The sequence below is a fragment of the Coregonus clupeaformis genome, chromosome 18, assembly GCF_020615455.1.
Source record: "Coregonus clupeaformis isolate EN_2021a chromosome 18, ASM2061545v1, whole genome shotgun sequence".
NCBI classification, from domain to species: Eukaryota; Metazoa; Chordata; class Actinopteri; order Salmoniformes; family Salmonidae; genus Coregonus; species Coregonus clupeaformis.
This window is the reverse complement of record NC_059209.1, coordinates 35,842,162-35,865,044: the sequence shown is the minus strand read 5'-3', so window position 1 is coordinate 35,865,044 and position 22,883 is coordinate 35,842,162. Positions and strand designations below refer to the sequence as shown.

Sequence of the window (22,883 nt, the reverse complement as noted above, 5' to 3'; positions counted from 1 at the left end):
AAAAGGCCTAGCTTGGCCTATAGGAAATTACTAAATGAAGTGCAGGAATCAATTTACTAATACAATATCACCCCAAGCATTGGTAGTAGATTTTGGTTAACTGGCAGTGTTGATTGTGAACACCATAGATGTGGTACATTGAAGACAGTAGGAGATAATTATTGTTAGTATTATTATAATTGTTTAAATTGTTCTTTAAAGGTAGACATAAAGACAGAATATAATCAACAGTAACAAAATATAATTCACTGGTTATATTAACACATATGCATTAATCAAGCTTACATTGGTTATAGCCTAGAAATAAAGATTGTTTAGAACAGCTCTCTCAGCCATCATTGTTCTAACAGGCTCATTCTTACTTCCTGGCTTCTTGGCCCGTCTTCTCCCTGTTTGGGCTGTTGGGGGGTTGCAGGGAACAAAGAGCTGATTATACCAGAATGTAGATCAGCTATCTTGACAAAATCAAGGTTGTCAAGGGTGATCACTCTGTCTCCCACCTCAGGACGGGTGGTGCTGCTCCTACCATCTTCCACCTCAGGACGGGTGGTGCTGCTGCTTGCCCCGCCTCCTCCCTGTGTGGTGGTGTCTGAAGGGACTGCAGTCGAAGAGGGCTGTAGTAGTTCTCTGATTTGAAGAACTACACACTCCTTAGCTGTTGTCTTTAAGTCGTTTTCAATAAGAATTTCTATCTGTTCGCAAATATACTCCTCAAATAGTGTCCTGTGATAAGGTTTCATTTCACAGTCCGTCATCCAACAATTTTTTTTGCAGTTGCACAAATTACAAGGAAATGCAATCCGACAACAACGGTAACACATACAAAGTATTGCAGTCAGAATAGAACAGATATCCCTCCCAGGTATTGCAGTCAGAATAGAACAGATATCCCTCCAAGGTATTGCAGTCAGAATAGAACAGATATCCCTCCAAGGTATTGCAGTCAGAATAGAATTCATAACAAGCAGAACCAGAACCAGTACCAAGCCAATAACCTGAAACAAAATGTGTTTTCATGTTAAGGGAAATCTCATATTTAGACCAAACAATACTGTGGTGTCCCCCCCTCTCCATACTCTGGTAGGCGACCCCCCATAATCGGGTTCCCCACTCAATACTCTGGTCTCCAAGCCTCCTCAATACCCTGCCCCCCCATTACTCTGCCCCCACCCTCAATACTCTGCCCCCCCATAATCTGGTCCCACACTCAATACTCTGGTCTCCAAGCCTCCTCAATACTCTGGTCCCCCACTCAATACTCTGCCCCCTCCATTACTCTTCCCCCACCCTCAATACTCTAGCCCCCCCTCCATTAATCTGCCCCCCCTCAATACTCTGCCCTCCCCCTCAATACTCTGGTCTCCACGCCTCCTCAATACTCTGGGATGCGTTCAATATGTTTTTATGTTCTGAAACATTCATTTGAAGGGAAACGGTGCTGTATTGAACGACCAGTTGAAAAACAGGGAGGGGTTGGGTTGTGGGTTGTGGAACGCTGTCAGCATGGCCACTGCCCTTTAAATACCTCACTCATTGCTTCAAGCCAAACCTCGCCACACCCACCAAACGGGAGCAAACATACCTTAAAGTCTAGACTGATCTGTTCAAGGACGTACAATAACGTTTTTGGGAAATGTGTCATTCAGTACAAGCAACATAGCAAACGTTTAAGCATACTGAACGCACCCCTGGTATCCACCCCCCGTTAATACTATAGTCTCCACCCCCCTCAATACTCTAGTCTCCACCCCCTCAAAACTCTGGTCTCCAACCCCTTCAAAACACTGGTCTCCACCCCCTTCAATACTCTGGTCTCCACCCCCCCTCCAAATAATCTGGTGTCCACCCCCCCTAAATATTCTGGGGACTTTCAATAATCAATAACAAGTAAATAATGAAAGATACTCACCACGGACTCCCTTTTGAAACGAGATTCGACTTGCTTTTCTAGTTCCTCGTGGTAGGGTTTGTCATCAGTGTTGTTCTTGCAGGGAAGCTCTGCTCTTTTATAGCACACGTACCAGTCCCCATCAAGGAGTACAGACACAACCCACAGAAACCCTATAGCAGCCGCCTTAATGAGGATTGCCAACAGTCTTCCCCACAAATTACATTTACCTCTGCATGTAATTCTCAAGATACGTTGAAACTGTCCATCCATCCAGAGAGTCAAGAGAAACAAGATGACAGTTGGTAACACCATGTAGACGTGACAATGGTTATAAGTAACCTCTGGTTTAACACCATGTTTACATAAGCATTTCAAGTGTTCATCAAACACAACGTGGTAAAGAAAAAGAGCAAAGGTGGTCATGTAAAATCCGCCTGTTTTTCTCACTTGTGAGATCAGAACGTCAAATCCTGGCATTAAGTGCTGCATGTTTCACCTTAGTATAACCTGTCAGTATCAGAGTTTCTACAGCGCCTCCTGACTACCGTCCTGTCTACTTTCCTCTCCCCAGATGAACAGACTGATGATGTTAGTTCCTGGTACACCTCTACTAGTCTTTTTACACCACTGCTAAGCATTCCTCAGTTGCAGCACCATCCTGTTGTTTTACAGTCTGTGGTTTTGTCTGCCAAGATGGTACAGATAGCAATGCCAATATCTCAACCATCACTGTGGCTCATGTTTTCCACCCTGCTGCTTGGCCCGTCTTTTCCCCGTGTGGGCATTGGGGGGGTTGCAGGGGCTGCAGAACTGGGAGGTTCAGGGAACAAAGAGCTGATTATACAAGAATGTAGAACAGATATCTTGTCAAAATCAAGGTTGTCAAAGGTGATCACTCTATCTTCCAACTCAGGACGGGTGGTGCTGCTGCTTGCCCCATCTCCTTCCTGTGTGGTGGGGGTTGTAGAGGTGTCCTGTCTCCTCCCTGTGTGGTGGGGGTTGTAGAGGTGTCCTGTCTCCTCCCTGTGTGGTGGGGGTTATAGAGGTGTCCTGTCTCCTTCCTGTGTGGTGGGGGTTGTAGAGGTGTCCTGTCTCCTCTCTGTGTGGTGGGGGTTGTAGAGGTGTCCTGTCTCCTCCCTGTGTTGCGGGGGTTGTAGGGGCTGCAGTCAAATTACATCTGCATCTGCATGAAAATCTCAAGATTATTTGATTTAGAAACACAGGATAAAAATAATAATTTTAAAAAACAGTTTATTAATGATGAAATTACAAAAAATTATAACAAAATAATAACAACATTCCACCCATGGGACCAAAGGGGGTGCTTTTGTTCATTGACTGCAGGAAAGGGCTACGACACGTGCAGCCCAACTTCCAGCAACATGTCTCCCTCGCCACTAGGGGCGATAAAGTCCTAGACCCCTGTTATTCTACCCACAAGCAAGCATACAAGGCCCTCCCTCGTCCACCATTTGGCAAATCAGATCATGACTCCGTACTCCTGCTTACAAGCAGAAGCTCAAATTATGCTACAGGACTGCTTTGCTAGCGCCGATTGGAATATGTCAATGACATTGACGAGCTAACCACCTCTGTCACCAGCTTCATTAGGAAATGCATCGGCAACGTTCTCCCCACAGTGAAGGTTCGTTGCTTTCCCAATCAAAAGCCCTGGATTAACACTGAGGTTGGCGCTAGACTAAAGGACAGGGCTACCGCACACAGGGCTATTGAAAACAACCCGAGGCTACGGCAGAGGACAGGACCAAGTACAAGAAGTCCCGCTATGACCTCCGCAGAGTCATCAAGCAAAAGCACAATATAGGAATAAGGTGGAATCATATTACACAGGCTCCACCACATGTGGCAGGGGCTACAGTCTATTACGGATTACAAGGAAGACCCAGCCTTGACGATGCTTCTCTACCAGATGAACTCAATGCATTTTATTCACGCTTCGACAATAACAACATTATACTGGGTGTGAGGGCCATCACCGATCCAGAGGATTGGGTGATCTCGCTCTCCGAGGCAGACATGAGTAAGGTCTTTAATCAGGTCAACACCTGCAAGGCTGTGGGGCCCGAATGTTTGTCGGGAGCTTCATGAAATGGATTTCCATGTCTAAGCAACCGCACACAAGCCTTAGATCATCACGCGCAATGCCAAGCATCTGCTGGAGTAGTGTAATTTATTAAAAATTTTATTTTACCTTTCTATAACTAGGCAAGTCAGTTAAGAACAAATTCTTATTTACAATGACGGCCTACACCGGCCAAACCCGGACGACGCTGGGCCAATTGTGCGCCGATCTATGGGACTCCCAATCACGGCCGGAAGTGATACAGCCTGGAATCAAACCAGGGGGTCTGTAGTGACGCCGCAAGCACTGAGATGCAGTGCCTTAGACCGCTGCGCCACTCGGGTGCTCGCTGCCATTGGACTCTGGAGCAGTGGAAATACGTTCTCTAGAGTGATGAATCACGCTACACCATCTGGAAGTCCGACAGACAAATTTGGGTTTGGCGGATGCCAGGACAACGCTACCTGCCCCAATGCATATTGCCAACTTGGTGGAGGAGGAATAATGGTCTGGGGCTTTTTCATGGTTCGGGCTAGGCCCCTTAGTTCCAGTTAAGGGGAATCTTAACGCCACAGCATACGATAACATTCAAGACAATTCTGTGCAACAGTTTGGGGAAAGCCCTTTCCTGTTTCAGTATGACAATGCTGACATGCACAAAGCGAGGTCCATACAGAAATGGTTTGTCAAGATCGGTGTGGAAGAACTTGACTGGCCTGCGCAGAGCCTTGACCTCAACCCCATCGAACACATTTTGGATGAATTGGAACACCGACTGCGAGCCAGGCCTAATCGCCCAACATCCGTGCCCGACCTCACTAATGCTCTTGTTGCTCAATGGAAGCAATGGTCCAACATCTAGTGGAAAGCCTTTCCAGAAGAGTGGAGGCTGTTATAACATCAAAGAGGGGACCAAATCCATATTAATGCCCATGATATTGGAATGAGATGTTTGACCAGCAGGTGTCCACATACTGTTGGTCATGTGGTGTATACAAGGCCGTAAAGCCATACATCCCTTCACAACAACAGTTCCAAAAAGACAGTCACACTCAAAAACAACCATTTATCAATTCCAACACGAAATGAACAACCCAGCTATTACTTCCCATTGCAAACATACTTTATCAGGTTCAGCACACAACATAACCGGTGGTCTGAAGTTCAAATGCAACGATGTTTTTATATCAAAGAGATTAATAGCAGCAGCAAGCAAACTGCAATAAATAAACTGTGCCACCCACCAGATGATGATCATTTGAAAACAAAGTCCATCCAATGGCAGGCAGGGTCAGATAGTTCGTCCTTTGATTTTATATCCGAGAGAAGTACTTTCTCCATTGAGATCAAAGCCAAAGCTGAAAGTTGGGACTGCCCGGTGGTTTAACTGGAGTAAGTCTTGATCCGTTTTAGGGCTGAGAATGACCTTTTGTAGCTGAGTCATGGAATGGTTAAGACCAGACAGGTAAGCAGATACAGTTGGTACATACTATCATTCAGCCTCTTCTGCTGGAAAAAGTGGAGGTCGGCCGGGCTCCTACCCTCGAAGTCAGACATGGAGTAAGTACATCACTGTGAGTTCAGTTTTGAGCCACGCCAGATCAAAGTTGGGCCCATAGCTTCCCTTGAGACTTGAGAACACAGGTTTTTATTGTTGTGAGAAAGAGTCTCTCTGCGCTGCTGCTCGGTAAGCTGACGGTCTACTAGTGTGTCCCCAAATGTTTTTGAACTCACTGTAGCTCGCAGGTATGAAGTTGAGTCTTGGTGGCAAAGAGCTGACTTCGTAAAACTGCCGATGGTCTCTTTGAAACCAGTACTGGCCCAGGTTGACGTTCTGTCGGTGCTGAAGAGCAGACAATGCCAGCACTACAGCTTCTTGGTTTGCTCACACCCAGTCATCCTCGGATAGTGCTCATAATTGTTAGATTGAAAATGCCTTTCAAAGCTCTTTCTTCGTTGCACCAATCCTGGCAGTGCTGGTTTTGGCCTCCCCCGTGGCGCAACATTTAACTTCTTGTTGAAAGTTAGTCTTGAAAAGGGTGATTCTATCAAATTAGCCACCACATCCTCCTCGATAATACCTGCTACAGCCACCATTGTCACATACACTACTACAAAAGCATATGAAAACTAGGCTATTGCTCACGAATGGCTCTCAGTCAGAAGTGACCAGCCTGCATCCCACTGCTGGCTTGCCTCTGAAGCTAAGCAGGGTTGGTCCTTGTCGGTCCCTGGAAGTGGTGCTGGAAGTGGATTTGGAGGGCCAGTAGGAGGCACTCTTTTCTCTAGTCTAAAAAAAATATCCCAATGCCCCAGGGCAGTGATTGGGGACATTGCCCTGTGTAGGGTGCCGTCTTTCGGATGGGACGTTAAACGGGTCTCCTGACTCTCTGTGGTCACTAAAGATCCCATGGCACTTACAGTGGGGAAAAAAAAGTATTTAGTCAGCCACCAATTGTGCAAGTTCTCCCACTTAAAAAGATGAGAGAGGCCTGTAATTTTCATCATAGGTACACGTCAACTATGACAGACAAAATGAGTAAAAACAAATCCTGAAAATCACATTGTAGGATTTTTAATGAATTTATTTGCAAATTATGGTGGAAAATAAGTATTTGGTCAATAACAAAAGTTTCTCAATACTTTGTTATATACCCTTCGTTGGCAATGACACAGGTCAAACGTTTTCTGTAAGTTTTCACGAGGTTTTCACACACTGTTGCTGGTATTTTGGCCCATTCCTCCATGCAGATCTCCTATAGAGCAGTGATGTTTTGGGGCTGTGGCTGGGCAACACGGACTTTCAACTCCCTCCAAAAATTTTCTATGGGGTTGAGATCTGGAGACTGGCTAGGCCACTCCAGGACCTTGAAATGCTTCTTACGAAGCCACTCCTTCGTTTCCCGGGCGGTGTGTTTGGGATCATTGTCATGCTGAAAGACCCAGCCACGTTTCATCTTCAATGCCCTTGCTGATGGAAGGAGGTTTTCACTCAAAATCTCACGATACATGGCCCCATTCATTCTTTCCTTTACACGGATCAGTCGTCCTGGTCCCTTTGCAGAAAAACAGCCCCAAAGCATGATGTTTCCACCCCCATGCTTCACAGTAGGTATGGTGTTCTTTGGATGCAACTCAGCATTCTTTGTCCTCCAAACACGACGAGTTGAGTTTTAACCAAAAAGTTCGATTTTGGTTTCATCTGACCATATGACATTCTCCCAATCCTCTTCTGGATCATCCAAATGCACTCTAGCAAACTTCAGACGGGCCTGGACATGTACTGGCTTAAGCAGGGGGACACGTCTGGCACTGCAGGATTTGAGTCCCTGGCGGCGTAGTGTGTTACTGATGGTAGGCTTTGTTACTTTGGTCCCAGCTCTCTGCAGGTCATTCACTAGGTCCCCCCGTGTGGTTCTGGGATTTTTGCTCACCGTTCAAGTGATCATTTTGACCCCACGGGGTGAGATCTTGCGTGGAGCCCCAGATCGAGGGAGATTATTAGTGGTCTTGTATGTCTTCCATTTCCTAATAATTGCTCCCACAGTTGATTTCTTCAAACCAAGCTGCTTACCTATTGCAGATTCAGTCTTCCCAGCCTGGTGCAGGTCTACAATTTTGTTTCTGGTGTCCTTTGACAGCTCTTTGGTCTTGGCCATAGTGGAGTTTGGAGTGTGACTGTTTGATGGCGTAGCAGTGCGGTCGCGGTTTTATTCATTGTCCTAGTGTAAATATCCCGTTTCTTGTTTTTTTGTCTATTTTGTATATATTTCTAAATTTTTTACTTTTCATTCTTTAACTAAATATATAATTCTAAATATATAATTCTAGGATTCTATTATTTCTTTATAACTTTCATCAAGAACCTTAAGCTGAAACTAGTGTAGCTGCAACTGAATGGCTACTTGCTATTAGTCACCGTTAGCGTCTTCACCATTGTCCGTGGCCTACACTATCCACCAGCCAGCTCTAGCTCTAGCCTGGACAATTCGTCGGCCAGTCTGCACAGCTTGCTATCGACCCAGAGCTTATTGGACTTTCTGCCGGAATCACTGGACCCTAGCGCCGGATCATCGCAACCAGCTAGCTAGCTGCAACCTGTTGTTGGCTAATTACCATTGCCCTATAGCAAGCACCAGTTAGCCTTGAGCTAGCCTCAGGCCCATCTCCCGGCTATCTACCTCTCTGCAAACCGGAGGGGACCTCCTAGTGTTGACACTGAGCCCCGCCGATCCAACACGACTGGTTTGCCGACGAAATCGTCTGATGTGGTTTCAACAGGCTTCCCGTTGCGACGACCACGAAGATCCATCTGCCAGCCCCGGCCCGCTAGCACACGCAAACTACAACTGTGCTCCCTGCTAGCTGTGCTGAAGCACCAATTTGAACTGCTCTCGGAATCACATATTGCTGTTCACTGGACCTTATGATCACTCAGCTGCACAGCTGATGCCTGCTGGACTGTTCCTTTACACGGTACCCTGTCCTGTTTATTCTGTTTAGCCTCAGCCCAAACTTTATCGCTATTACCAGTTGTTGTCTTAGCTCTCTCTAATAACACCTGTGATTGCTTTATGCCTCTCTCCCATGTCAATTATGCCTTGCCTATTGCTGTTTGGGTTAGTTCTTATTGTACAATTTCACTGTAGAACCCCTAGTCCCTCTCAAACTGCCTCAAATAGTTCCTTTGTTCCACCCCCCATACACGCCGAGACCGGCTCAATCGGTCCCTCCAGTGATGCTATCTCTTTCATTGTTACCCAACGCTTAGGGTTACCTCAACTGTACTCATCCTTCCATATCCTTTTCTGTACATAATGCCCTGAATCTTTTCTACAACGCCCGGAGAACTGCCCCCTTTATTCTATGTACCCAACGCACTAGAAGACCAGTTCTTAAAGCCTTTAGTCGTATCCTTATTTTAGTCCTCCTCTGTTCCTCTGGTGATGTAGAGGCTAACCCAGGCCCTGCAGCCCCCAGTATCACTCCTACTCCCCAGGAGCTATCATTTGTTGACTTCTGTAACCGTAAAAGCCTTGGTTTTCTGCACGTAAATATCAGAAGCCTCCTTCCTAAGTTTGAGTTATTCACTGCGTTAGCACACTCCGCCAACCCTGATGTTCTAGCAGTGTCTGAATCCTGGCTTAGGAAGGCCACCAAAATTCAGAAATGTCCATCCCCAACTATAACATTTTCCGTCTAGATAGAACTGCCAAAGGGGGTGGAGTTGCAATCTACTGTAGAGATAGCCTGCAGAGCTCTATCATACTATCCAGGTCTGTGCCCAAACAGTTTGAGCTTCTACTTCTAAAAATCCACCTTTCCAGAAATAAATCTCTCACTGTTGCCGCTTGCTACAGACCCCCTCAGCCCCCAGCTGTGCCCTGGACACCATATGTGAATTGATTGTCCCCCATCTATCCTCAGAGTTCGTACTGCTTGGTGACCTAAATTGGGATATGCTTAACACCCCGGCCATCCTACAATCTAAACTAGATGCCCTCAATCTCACACAAATTATCAACGAACCTACCAGGTACAACCCTAAATCCGTAAACATGGGTACCCTCATAGATATCATCCTGACTAACTTACCCTTTAAATACACCTCCGCTGTCTTCAACCAGGATCTCAGCGATCACTGCCTTATTGCCTGCGTCCGTAACGGGTCCGCGGTCAAACGACCACCCCTCATCACTGTCAAACGCTCCCAAAAACACTTCAGCGAGCAGGCCTTCCTAATTGACCTGGCCCAGGTATCCTGGATGGATATAGACCTCATTCCGTCAGTAGAGGATGCCTGGTTGTTCTTTAAAAGTAATTTCCTCTCAATCTTAAATAAACATGCCCCATTCAAAAAATACAGAACTAAGAACAGATATAGCCCCTGGTTCTCCTCAGACTTGACTGCCCTTGACCAGCACAAAAACATCCTGTGGCGTACTGCATTAGCATCAAATAGCCCCCGCGATATGCAACTTTTCAGGGAAGTTAGGAACCAATATACACAAGCAGTTAGGAAAGCAAAGGCTAACTTTTTCAAACATAAATTTGCATCCTGTAGCACTAACTCCAAAAAGTTTTGGGACACTGTAAAGTCCATGGAAAAATAAGAGCACTTCCTCCCAGCTGCCCACTGCACTGAGGCTAGGAAACGCTATCACCACCGATAAATCTACAATAATCGAGAATTTCAACAAGCATTTTGCTACGGCTGGCCATTCTTTCCACCTGGCTACCACTACCCCGGCCACCAGCTCTGCACCCTCCGCTGCAACTTGCCCATGCCCCCCCCGCTTCTCCTTCACACAAATCCAGACAGCTGATGTTCTGAAAGAGCTGCAAAATCTGGACCCCTACAAATCAGCTGGGCTAGACAATCTGGACCCTTTCTTTCTAAAAGTAGCCGCCGAAATTGTCGCAACCCCTATTACTAGCCTGTTCAACCTCTCTTTCGTAACGTCTGAGATCCCCAGAGATTGGAAAGCTGCCGCGGTCATCCCCCTCTTCAAAGGGGGTGACACTCTAGATCCAAACTGTTACAGACCCATATCCATCCTGCCCTGCCTTTCAAAAGTTTTTGAAAGCCAAGTTAACAAACAGATCACCGACCATTTCGAATCCCACCGTACCTTCTCCGCTATGCAATCCAGTTGCGAGCTGGTCATGGGTGCACTTCAGCCACGCTCAAGGTCCTAAACGATATTATAACCGCGATCGATAATAGACAGTACTGTGCAGCCGTTTTCATTGACCTGGCCAAGGCTTTCAACTCTGTCAACCACCGCATTCTTATTGGCAGACTAAATAGCCTTGGTTTCTCAAATGACTGCCTCACCTGGTTCACTAACTACTTCTCTGATAGAGTTCAATGTGTCAAATCGGAGGGCCTGTTGTCTGGACCTATGGCAGTCTCTATGGGGGGTGCCACAGGGTTCAATTCTTGGGCCGACTCTTTTCTCTGTGTATATCAATGACGTCGCTCTTGCTGCTGGTGACTCTCAGATCCACCTCTACGCAGACGACACCATTTTGTATACATCTGGCCCTTCATTGGACACTGTGTTAACAAACCTCCAAACGAGCTTCAATGCCATACAACACTCCTTCAGTAGCCTCCAACTGCTCTTAAACACTAGTAAAACTAAATGCATGCTCTTCAACCGAACGCTGCTTGCACCCGCCCACCCGACTAGAATCACTACTTTCGACGGGTCTGACCTAGAGTATGTGGACAACTACAAATATCTAGGTGTCTGGTTAGACTGTAAACTCTCCTTCCAGACTCACATTAAGAATCTCCAATCCAAAGTTAAATCTAGAATCGGTTTCCTATTTCGCAACAAAGCCTCCTTCACTCATGCTGCCAAACATGCCCTCGTAAAACTGACTATCCTACCGATCCTTGACTTCGGCGATGTCATTTACAAAATAGCCTCCAACACTCTACTCAGCAAATTGGATGTAGTCTATCACAGTGCCATCCGTTTTGTCTCCAAAGCCCCATATACTACCCACCACTGTGACCTGTACACTCTTGTTGGCTGGTCCTCACTACATATTCGTCGCCAAACCCACTGGCTCCAGGCCATCTATAAATCACTGCTAGGCAAATCCCCGCCTTATCTTAGCTCATTGGTCACCATAGCAACACCCACCCGTAGTATGCGCACCAGCAGGTATATCTCACTGGTCATCCCCAAAGCCAACACCTCCTTTGGCCGACATTCCTTCCAGTTCTCTGCTGCCAATGACTGGAACAAATTGCAAAAATCTCTGAAGCTGGAGACACTTATCTCCCTCACTAACTTTAAGCATCAGTTGTCAGAGCACCTTACCGATCACTGCACCTGTACACAGCCCATCTGAAATTAGCCCGCCCAACTACCTCATCCCTATATTGTTATTTATTTTGCTCATTTGTACCCCAGTATCTCTATTTGCACATCATCTCTTGCACATCTATCATTCCAGTGTTAATACTAATTGTAATTATTTTGCACTATAGCCTATTTATTGCCTTACCTCCATAACTTGCTACATTTGCACACACTGTATATATATTTTCTGTTGTATTTTTGACTTTGTTTTGTTTTACCCCATATGTAACTCTGTGTTGTTGTTTTTATCGCACTGCTTTGCTTTATCTTGGCCAGGTCGCAGTTGTAAATGAGAACTTGTTCTCAACTGGTTTACCTGGTTAAATAAAGGTGAAATAAAAATAAAAATAAAATATACTGATAACAAGATCAAACAGGTGCCATTAATACAGGTAACGAGTGGAGGACAGAGGAGCCTCTTAAAGAAGAAGTTACAGGTCTGTGAGAGACAGAAATATTGCATGTTTGTAGGTGACCAAATACTTATTTTCCACCATAATTTGCAAATAAATTCATAAAAAATCCTCATTCATTTTTTTCTCAATTTGTCTGTCATAGTTGACGTGTACCTATGATGAAAATTACAGGCCTCTCTCATCTTTTTAAGTGGGAGAACTTGCACAATTGGTGGCTGACTAAATACTTTTTTTCCCCACTGTATCAAAAGAGTAGGGGTGTTAACCCTGGTGTCCTGGCTAAATTCCCGATCTAGCCCTCACATCATTGTGGCCACCTTTTCAGAAGATCATAAAAAAATAACATTTTTTTTTAATACTAAATATAAACGCAACATGTAAAGTGTTAGTTCCTTGAGCTGAAATAAAAGATCACAGAAATGTTCCATACACACAAAAAGCTTATTTCTCTCAAATGTTGTGCACAAAATTGTTTACATCCCTGTTAGTGATAATTTCTCCTTTGCCAAGATAATCCATCAACCTGACAGGTGTGGCATATCAAGAAGCTGATTAAACAGCATGATCATTACACAGGTGCACCTTCTGCTGGGAAGAAAAACCCATTCTGATTGCCCATTTCTGTGCCCCTGCCCAGTCATGTGAAATCCATAGATTAGGGACTAATTAATTTATTTCAATTCACTGATTTCCTTATATGAACTGTAACTCAGTAAAATCATTGAAATTGTTGAATGTTGCATTTATACTTTTGTTCAGTATAATAAAAAATATAACTTTTATAAATCCTTAGGCCTTCTCTGAAGACCTAGAAGGCCCTCAGGGTTCCCCACCGTGGTAGACTTCTCAATGTTATGGGATGAATCCCGGAACATATCCCAGTCTGTATCCTCTGGTCTGCTTCATCTGACCACTTCAGTATTGAGCGCAGCACTTCCTGTTTGAGCTTTTGTTTGTAAACAGGAATAAGGAGAATGGAATCATGGTGAGATTTGCTGAAGGGAGAACGAGGGGGGCCTTTTCTGCATTTCTGTGGGTAGAATGAAAGAGGTCTGGAGTTTTAGCGCCCCCTAGTGGCGCAAGTCTATGATAGGAGTCTCTTGAATGAAGCTTATCCATCTTATTCTCGTGTGACTGGACATTTGCCAATAGAACGGAGGGGAGTTTACGCATTTATGCCTGCAACGTTTAGGTAGCCCATCACTGGGGTCGAGCTCCCTGCCATCCAGCACCTCTATATCAGGCGGTGTGAAAGGAAGATATGGAGACAAAAGAAACGCACACCTGTTTAGGAGAGGTGCTGGCTAGCAGAGTAGAACACATGTTTAGGAGAGGTGCTGGCTAGCAGAGTAGAACACCTGTTTAGGAGAGGTGCTGGCTAGCGGAGTAGAAAACCTGTTTAGGAGAGGTGCTGGCTAGCAGAGTAGAACACCTGTTTAGGAGAGGTGCTGGCTAGCAGAGTAGAACACCTGTTTAGGAGAGGTGCTGGCTAGCAGAGTAGAACACCTGTTTAGGAGAGGTGCTGGCTAGCAGAGTAGAACACCTGTTTAGGAGAGGTGCTGGCTAGCAGAGTAGAACACCTGTTTAGGAGAGGTGCTGGCTAGCAGAGTAGAACACCTGTTTAGGAGAGGTGTTGGCTAGCAGAGTAGAACACCTGTTTAGGAGAGGTGTTGGCTAGCAGAGTAGAACACCTGTTTAGGAGAGGTGCTGGCTAGCAGAGTAGAACACCTGTTTAGGAGAGGTGCTGGCTAGCAGAGTAGAACACCTGTTTAGGAGAGGTGCTGGCTAGCAGAGTAGAACACTTTAAAAAGAAAAGGAGAGCCTCACTCTATTAGCTCAGATGCAAAAATGTAATAACCAACATTTGGACAGACAAGCTGTCTTCATCAGGGTATAAAGACAAACACTGCGGGTCACTAGTTTATATAGCTTCAAAGGACACACAGGTGTCTGTAATTATGGCCGGGTGTGGCTTGATTTCATTGGTTAATTTACAGATATAAATAGAACATATAAAAAGCATCAATGGATAACATACAATCATAGATACATTTTTGGCTACATAGGCCTACAAACATTTACAATGGCTAGCAAAATCACAAGAATCACAAGAATGGCTTCAGATCAATGTCATAATTTTTACCACAAGGACAAGTTCTAAGATAAATAACTGCCTTAGTGGAGCACGTGATAACACCTTTGATTGGGATCTGTTTCCCTGTTTGATTGTGTTTGAAGGATCTACATTTGTAAGTGCCATTGCATTGAGCACAGCCATTACACTTGTAGTTACCATCCAGTAGAGGCGCAAATAGACGTTGAGCGGGGGTATTTCGGGGTGGTAAATCAGAGTTTACCAATTGATCTCTGAGATTTCTGCCCCGCGAGAATACGACCAAGGGAGGTTACAAAAACACATTACCAATACTGTCATCGGATCTTAGAATGGTAGAATGGGCCAATGTTTGTGAACGATTCCCTTAATTTGTTCAGAACATTTTGAATACGCATAGTAAGAATGCAAGAATGCTTCTTTTTGCGAGACTGTCCTTGAAAGAGATCATGTCTCGACTTGTTTTGGTTTTTCTCAATGGCAGTATTAATCTGACTATTTTTGAACCACCTCTCCTTGAAATTTCTTTGCATCTCAGACATATTTCTGTTGATATCTGATTGTTTTTTGCAAATTATTTTGATTCGACAAAATTGGCTGTAGGGCAAACTGTTTTTCAAGGGAAGCGGGTGACAGCTATCAGCCCTCAATAAACTGTTAAGATCAGTAGGTTTCCTGTAAAGATCAGTGTGTAGAACATTATCCTCACGCCAAATCAAAAGATCAAGGAAACTGATTTGACATGTGTCAGATTGCATAATAAACCCCTCCAAAAAACAAAAATAGCATCAATGTACCGTTTCTAAATAATAATGTTTGGCAAGAATTTTAGACAACTGCTTGACAACACCTTTTACAAGAAACTCAGAAGTGACCCCACTTCCCAATTTCAGAACACTATCTTTACTATCCTAGATGGGTATTTAAGTTATTGTCAAATCACCAAAAAAGAACACCACTTTTTGGCTATTCAACACCCAAAAATTGACACTTTCTCTACTTTGCCTAAATTACACAAGAATGTTACAGAACCTCCGGTGCGCCCAATTGTAGCGGGCATTGATGCGGTAACGGCCCCTTTATCATTGATGCAGTAACGGCCCCTTTATCATTGATGCAGTAACGGCCCCTTTACCGACTTTTGTTGACTATTTTAGTAGACCACTCTCAGAACAGCTCCCCTCCTTTGTAAAGGACAGCAGCAGTCTGATCTCTATTATGGAATCTCTTGATCCTCTCCCTGAGAATACCTTGTTACTTACTTTTGAAATAATACTCACACACAACTATTTCATGTTTCTAAATGATTTCTTTATATAGACGGAGGGTACTGCTATGGGATCCCCTATGGCTCAAAACTATGCTAAATTCTATGTGGGTTATATGGAGAAACAGTCAATTCTCAATCCTCTCCCCCCCAAAATATTGCCTAATATTATTATTTGGAAACGGAACATTGATGATATTTTTGTTCGATGGAAGGGTGATGTTAACCAGCTCCAGGCGTTCCATGCTTTTCATAACTCTTGTTCTGAGCACCTGAGATGTATTATGCAATCTGACACATGTCAAATCAGTTTCCTTGATCTTTTGATTTGGCGTGAGGATAATGTTCTACACACTGATCTTTACACGAAACCTACTGAACATAACAGTTTGTTGAGGGCTGATAGCTGTCACCTGCTTCCCTTCAAGAACAGTTTGCCCTACAGCCAATTCTGTCGAATCAAAAGAATTTGCAAAAAACAATCAGATATCGACAGAAATATGGCTGAGATGCAAAGAAAATTCAAGGAGAGGGGGTTCAAAATGGTCAGATTAATACTGCCATTGAGAACATCCAAAACAAATCGAGACATGATCACTTTTAAGGACAGTCTCGCAAAAATAAGCATTCTTGCATTCTTACTACGCGCTATTAAAAGTGCTCTGAACAAATTAAGGGAATCTTTCACAAACATTGGCGCATTCTAAGATCCAGGAGTGCAACTTTGGTTTTAGAAGTAGGGGGGACATCATTACATTTTTTATCCAGTCAGATAAACACTCCAAACAGCCTACCCGACCGCTCGGAGGCGTCCGCATGGTCTGTTGCCTCATTATGTATCACATTCCAATGATAAAACTGGGGGGGACGAAAATACAATTTCAGAATGTGGGGGTTGGATTTGTCCCCCAGTCCCCAATGAAAGTTGCGCCCCTGCTAAGATCCGACGACAGTATTGGTAATGTATTTTCGGACCCTCCCTATCCCATGTGATTTCTACTAACATGTGAGTGAACAGGTGGCTAGCAATGTTCCCTCTAAACTGCGCGTGTGCCGCTGGCTCGCAGCTTCCCCGGGACTGCCACACAGAAGAAATGATCGCATGTGCAGAGAAACACGAGATTGAACTTCACTCAACTTTCTAGTTCTCCTCTTTAGTTAACACTATCAACGTTTCCCTCTACTGTGGGAATTGCCAATATTAGCCACTTTCAATGCAACATACCGAACAAAACTAACTATGCAAGAATGTGTATGCAAAACTTAACTATGCAAGCAATACACACCGGATTAGGATTATATTGCATTGACAGGCATGACTTAGTCTATACTCTACAGATCGATGAGTAGATGTGTTTGTTTTGAGATCAAAGCGAGAGCTGCATGTAGCCAAATGTGCACATGTGTTCATATTCTTTGCTAGTAAGTGAGTTATTAGCCCAGTTATAGCTCATTTCTAGTCAGCAATGGGGGAGTGGTTGCTTCCTACAACAGCACAACATGTGTGCATTTCTAGCCATCTTTCTTCTTCTTCTATGATATAATGGCGGTCCACAAACCAATGTTAAAGGTGCATGCTGCCACCTACTGTGCTGTAGTGTGTGGTCAATCACGGTGTACAACATTTCTTTAACGTTTCATCGACCATACACATCTTTCAAAAACAGGTCAGGTAAAGAGCTTTTTTTCTGTCTTAAAGGGGCAGTGTTGTATTTTGAGACAGGCTTGAGTAAGCTAAGTAGGCAATAGGCAGAGGGTAGCATAATTTGTCTGATTCTCTTTAATAATGTCACCTCTTTGTCTGAAGGACAAGTGGATAAACAGGTTAATGTCAAGCCCTGCATATTTATTCCAACAGTCTCATGGAATGTAGGCCTACATTGAACACCACATATTGGCTGCTACTGTAGACTGAATGATAGAGAATATATGTCCATGTTAAAATGTTATTGGATGCATTTTCTCCATTGTTTATGACGGTAGGCCAATCTGATAGGCCTACGTTATGATCAAACAGCCACAGTAGCCTACTTGGCCACTGTTATAACTGTAACTTAAAGCGGGTACAGCCTCAGTGTTCAAAATAAACAGCAGAAGTTGCACAGAATTTTCACAACTTTCAAGTTTGTCCTCAGCAGACCTGAAATTTGTTCAGTGCCGTAAAAAATTAGAGGGAACATTGGTGGCCAGATGTAGTGAAGAGTGATTAGTCTCCTTACCTCTCTTCTTCTCTACAACCAGACAGCGAGGTGAAACCTTTAGAGGAGAATAACAGCAGTTCAGGCAGTCTACAGGAAGTCTGCTGATAGTGACCCTGATTTGACCCCATCACGCTGCAAGATCTGCTATGAATCATTCAATCATCCAAAAGTAAAAAGCGGAGAGAAATGACTGTAGATCTGATCTGACAGATACAACTAGTGTTTGGTGTTGATGATGTCACAAACAGCCAACTGGTTGACCAGAGCCAATCAGAGCCTTCTATTCAGTGGATCCACTGAAAAGACCTAGGTCCACTAAATACGGTTTTGGCAATATCCTGATACAATGACTACATGTGGATCCATTGAAAAGGTCTATAGGAAATGACAAAATGAAGCGCAGGACCCAATTTACCAATATAATATCACCCCAAGCATTGGTAGTAGATTTTTGTTGACTGGCAGTGTTGATTTTGGTCCATTATTATACAAATGTGTTCAGTCATTAATTGATCAATCAAGGCTGTAAATATTTGAGACTCTTCTAAATGAACAGCATAAACATGTATAGTATTGCAAAGTGAACACCACAGCTGTGGTACATTGTAAGACAGGAGGAGATAAAGAGTGTCAGTATTATTATCATTGTTTAAATTGTTCTTTAAAGGTAGACATAAAGACAGAATATAATCAACAGTAACAAATTATAATTCACTGGTTATATTAACACATATGCATTAATCAAGCTTACATTGTTTATAGCCTAGAAATAAAGATTGTTTAGAACAGCTCTCTCAGCCATCACTGTTCTAACAGGCTCATTCTTACTTCCTGGCTTCTTGGCCCGTCTTCTCCCTGTTTGGGCTGTTGGGGGGTTGCAGGGGCTGAAGAACTGGGAGGTTCAGGGAACAAAGAGCTGATTATATCAGAATGTAGATCAGCTATCTTGACAAAATCAAGGTTGTCAAGGGTGATCACTCTATCTCCCACCTCAGGACGGGTGGTGCTGCTCCTACTATCTTCCACCTCAGGACGGGTGGTGCTGCTCCTACTATCTTCCACCTCAGGATGGGTGGTGCTGCTCCTACTATCTTCCACCTCAGGACGGGTGGTGCTGCTCCTACTATCTTCCACCTCAGGACGGGTGGTTCTGCTCCTACTATCTTCCACCTCAGGACGGGTGGTGCTGCTCCTACTATCTTCCACCTCAGGATGGGTGGTGCTGCTCCTACTATCTTCCACCTCAGGATGGGTGGTGCTGCTCCTATTATCTTCCTCCTCAGGACGGGTGGTGCTGCTCCTACTATCTTCCACCTCAGGACGGGTGGTTCTGCTCCTACTATCTTCCACCTCAGGACGGGTGGTGCTGATTACATTATTTTTTTGATTTATTTTTTCATACCCCCTGTGGGAATCGAACCCACAACCCTGGCGTTGCAAACGCCATGCTCTATCAACTGAGCTACATCCCTGCCGGCCATTCCCTCCCATACCCTGGACGATGCTGGGCCAATTGCGCGCCGCCCCATGGGTCTCCCGGTCACGGCCGGCTACGACAGAGCCTGTATTCGAACCAGGATCTCTAGTGGCACAGCTAGCACTGCGATGCAGTGCCTTAGACCACTGCACCACTCGGGAGACATGTCATTGTTAATCTTAACAAACAATGTCTGAGGTCATCAAATGAAACTAACACAGTATATTAAGGTACAGGGAATATTATTACAATGTTTCTGTGATGAGTGTGATTAGAAGGAGTCAGGCGCAGGAGGGTAAATCACAGAATACAGAGTTTATTCCGTCGTACACAATTGCGCTGGATAGCGACACACAAAAACAGGCACAGGGGAAACTCTCTACCCTGGCAATACACTGTACGGAATACTCCAACGATGTACAGGCACAGGGGAAATATCTACCCCGGCAATACAAAGAGCGGGTAGCTCCACCGAGGGGGGGAGGCAGCCTCCGCGGAAGTCGTGACAGTACCCCCCCCACCCCCCACCCCCCCCTTGACACGCAGCTCCAGCAGCGCGCCGACCCCGGCCTCGGGACCAGCCAGGAGGACGTGGAGCAGGGCGAGCCGGATGGCGACGGTGGAAATCACGCAACAGGGAGGGATCGAGGATATCCCTCCTTGGGACCCAGCACCGTTCCCCCGGACCGTACCCCTCCCACTCCACGAGGTACTGAAGGTCCCCCACCCGACGCCTCGAATCCAGGATGGAACGGACAGAGTACGCCGGGGCCCCCTCGATGTCCAGAGGAGGTGGAGGAACCTCCTGCACCTCAGACTCCTCACAGCCCCACAAACCGTGGGCTCAGCTTCCGGCAGGGTAGGCAGAGGGGCAGATTCCAGGTCGAGAGCCAGACCGGATCCCCCGGTACGAAGACCGGGGCCTCCCTGTGGTGGCGGTCAGCGTTGACCTTCTGACGAAGCATGGCGAGCTGGAGGTGAACGTGGGCAGCGTCCCACTTCTCCTCCGCGTGCCGAAACCAGTCATCCACCGCAGGAGCCTCGGTCTGGCTCTGGTGCCACGGTGCCAGAACCGGTTGGTAACCTAAAACACATTGGAATGGCGTTAGGTTAGTAGAGAAGTGGCGGAGAGAGTTCTGGGCATATTTACATGGCAAGAACACCGACCACTCCCCCAGCCGGTCCTGGCAGTAGGACCGCAGGAACCTACCCTCATCCTGATTTACCCGTTCCACCTGCCCATTTGACTCGGGGTGGAACCCAGAGGTCAGGCTGACCGAGACCCCCAGACGTTCCATGAACGCCTTCCAGACTTTGGATGTGAACTGGGGACCTCGGTCGGACACTATATCCTCTGGTATCCCGTAGTGCCGGAAGACATGAGTAAACAGGGCCTCCGCAGTTTGCAGGGCCGTGGGGAGACCGGGCAGAGGAAGGAGGTGGCAGGACTTGGAAAAGCGGTCCACAATGACCAGGATGGTGGTGTTACCTTGGGAGAGGGGAAGATCAGTCAAAAAAATCAACACTTAGGTGAGACCATGGTCGTTGTGGAACTGGTAAAGGTTGTAACTTACCCCTGGGAGGTGCCTAGGTGCCTTACTCTGGGCGCACACCGAGCAGGAGGAGACGTACACCCTCACGTCCTTAGCCAAGGTAGGCCACCAGTATTTTCCGGTCAGGCAGCACACTGTACGACCGATACCTGGGTGACCAGAGGAGGGTGACGTGTGTTGCAACACTTACTACCGAGTTCCAAACTGCCCATGGAAACAACGTCAGCACAAGAATACAATAACTGTTCGTCGGGAGCATCATGAAATGGGTTTCCATGTCCAAGCAACCGCACACAAGCCTAAGATAACCATGCGCAATGCCAAGCATTGGAGTGGTGTAAAGCTCGCTGCCATTGGACTCTGGAGCAGTGGAAATGCGTTCTCTGGAGTGATGAATCACGCTTCACCATCTGGCAGTCCAACAGACGAATCTGGGTTTGGCGGATGCCAGGAGAACGCTACCTACCCCAATGCATATTGCCAACTTGGTGGAGGAGGAATAATGGTCTGGGGCTGTTTTTCATGGTTCGGGCTAGGCCCCTTAGTTCCAGTGAAGGGTAATCTTAACGCCACAGCATACGACAACATTCTAGACAATTCTGTGCTTCCAACTTTGTTGCAACAGTTTGGGGAAAGCCCTTTCCTATTTCAGCATGACAATGCCCCCATGCACAAAGCGAGGTCCATACAGAAATGGTTTGTCAAGATCGGTGTGGAAAAACTTGACCTGCCTACACACAGCCCTGACCTCAACCCCATCGAACACCTTTGGGATGAATTGGAACACCGACTGCGAGCCAGGCCTAATCGCCCAACATCAGTGCTCGACCTCACTAACGCTCTTGTGGCTCAATGGAAGCAATGTTCCAACATCTAGCAGAAAGCCTTCCCAGAAGAGTGGAGGCTGTTATAGCAGCAAAGAGGGGACCAACTCCATATTAATGCCCATGATTTTGGAATGAGATGTTCGACCAGCAGGTGTCCACATACTGTTGGTCATGTGGTGTATACAAGGCCGTAAAGCCATACATCCCTTCACAACAACAGTTCCAAAAAGACAGTCACACTCAAAAACAACCATTTATCAATTCCAACACGAAATGAACAACCCAGCTATTACTTCCCATTTCAAACATACTTTATCAGGTTCAGCACACAACATAACCGGTGGTCTGAAGTTCAAATGCAACAATGTTTTTATATCAAAGAGATAAATAGCAGCAGCAAGCAAACTGCAAATAAAAAAACTGTGCCACCCACCAGATGATGATCAATTGATAACAAAGTCCATCCAATGGCAGGCAGGGTCATATAGTTCGTCCTTTGATTTTATATCAGAGAGAAGTTTTTTTTCCATTGAGATCAAAGCCAAGGCTGACAGTTGGGCCTGCCCGGTGGTTTACCTGGAGTAAGTCTTGATCCATTTTAGGGCGGAGAATGTCCTTTTTAAGACCAGAAAGGTAAGCAGATACAGTTGGTACATACTATCATTCAGCCTCTTCTGCTGGAAAAAGTGGGCTCCTACCCTCAAAAGTCGGCCGGGCTCCTACCCTCAAAGTCAGACATGGAGTAAGTACATCACTGTGAGTTCAGTTTTGAGCCACGCCAGATCAAAGTTGGGCCCATAGCTTCCCTCGAGACTTGAGAACACAGGTTTTTATTGTTGTGAGAAAGAGTCTCTCTGCGCTGCTGCTCGGTAAGCTGACGGTCTACTAGTGTGTCCCCAAATGTTTTTGAACTCATTGTAGCTCGCAGGTATGAAGTTGAGTCTTGGTGGCAAAGAGCTGACTTCGTAAAACTGCCGATGGTCTCTTTGAAACCAGTACCGGCCCAGGTTGACGTCGTGTCGGTGCTGAAGAGCAGACAATGCCAGCACTACAGCTTCTTGGTCGTCCAGTCGTCCTCGGATAGTGCTCATAATTGTTAGCTTGAAAATGCCTTTCAAAGCTCTTTCTTCGTTGCACCAATCCTGGCAGTGCTGGTTTTGGCCTCCCCCGCGGCA

General features: G+C 45.6%; 1 protein-coding gene across 1 annotated transcript; it reads right to left on the bottom strand.

Moving 5' to 3' along the window:
* Positions 1-257: 257 nt before the first annotated feature.
* On the bottom strand, positions 258-2,406 carry LOC121587294. Its single transcript, XM_041904207.1, has 2 exons — positions 1,910-2,406; positions 258-995 (listed from the first exon to the last, which is right to left on the bottom strand). Exons 1-2 carry the CDS (start codon positions 2,378-2,380, stop codon positions 336-338), a joined length of 1,131 nt encoding a protein of 376 aa, XP_041760141.1. The 5' UTR covers positions 2,381-2,406; the 3' UTR covers positions 258-335.
* Between the last annotated feature and the right edge of the window lie 20,477 nt (positions 2,407-22,883).

Coding starts and splice junctions, on each gene's coding strand:
- LOC121587294 (XM_041904207.1), bottom strand. CDS start 2,380: ATGCAGCACTTAATGCCAGGATTTGACGTTCTGATCTCACAAGTGAGA. Junction 996..1,909: donor GTTTCAAAAGGGAGTCCGTG/GTGAGTATCTTT, acceptor ATTTTGTTTCAG/GTTATTGGCTTGGTACTGGT.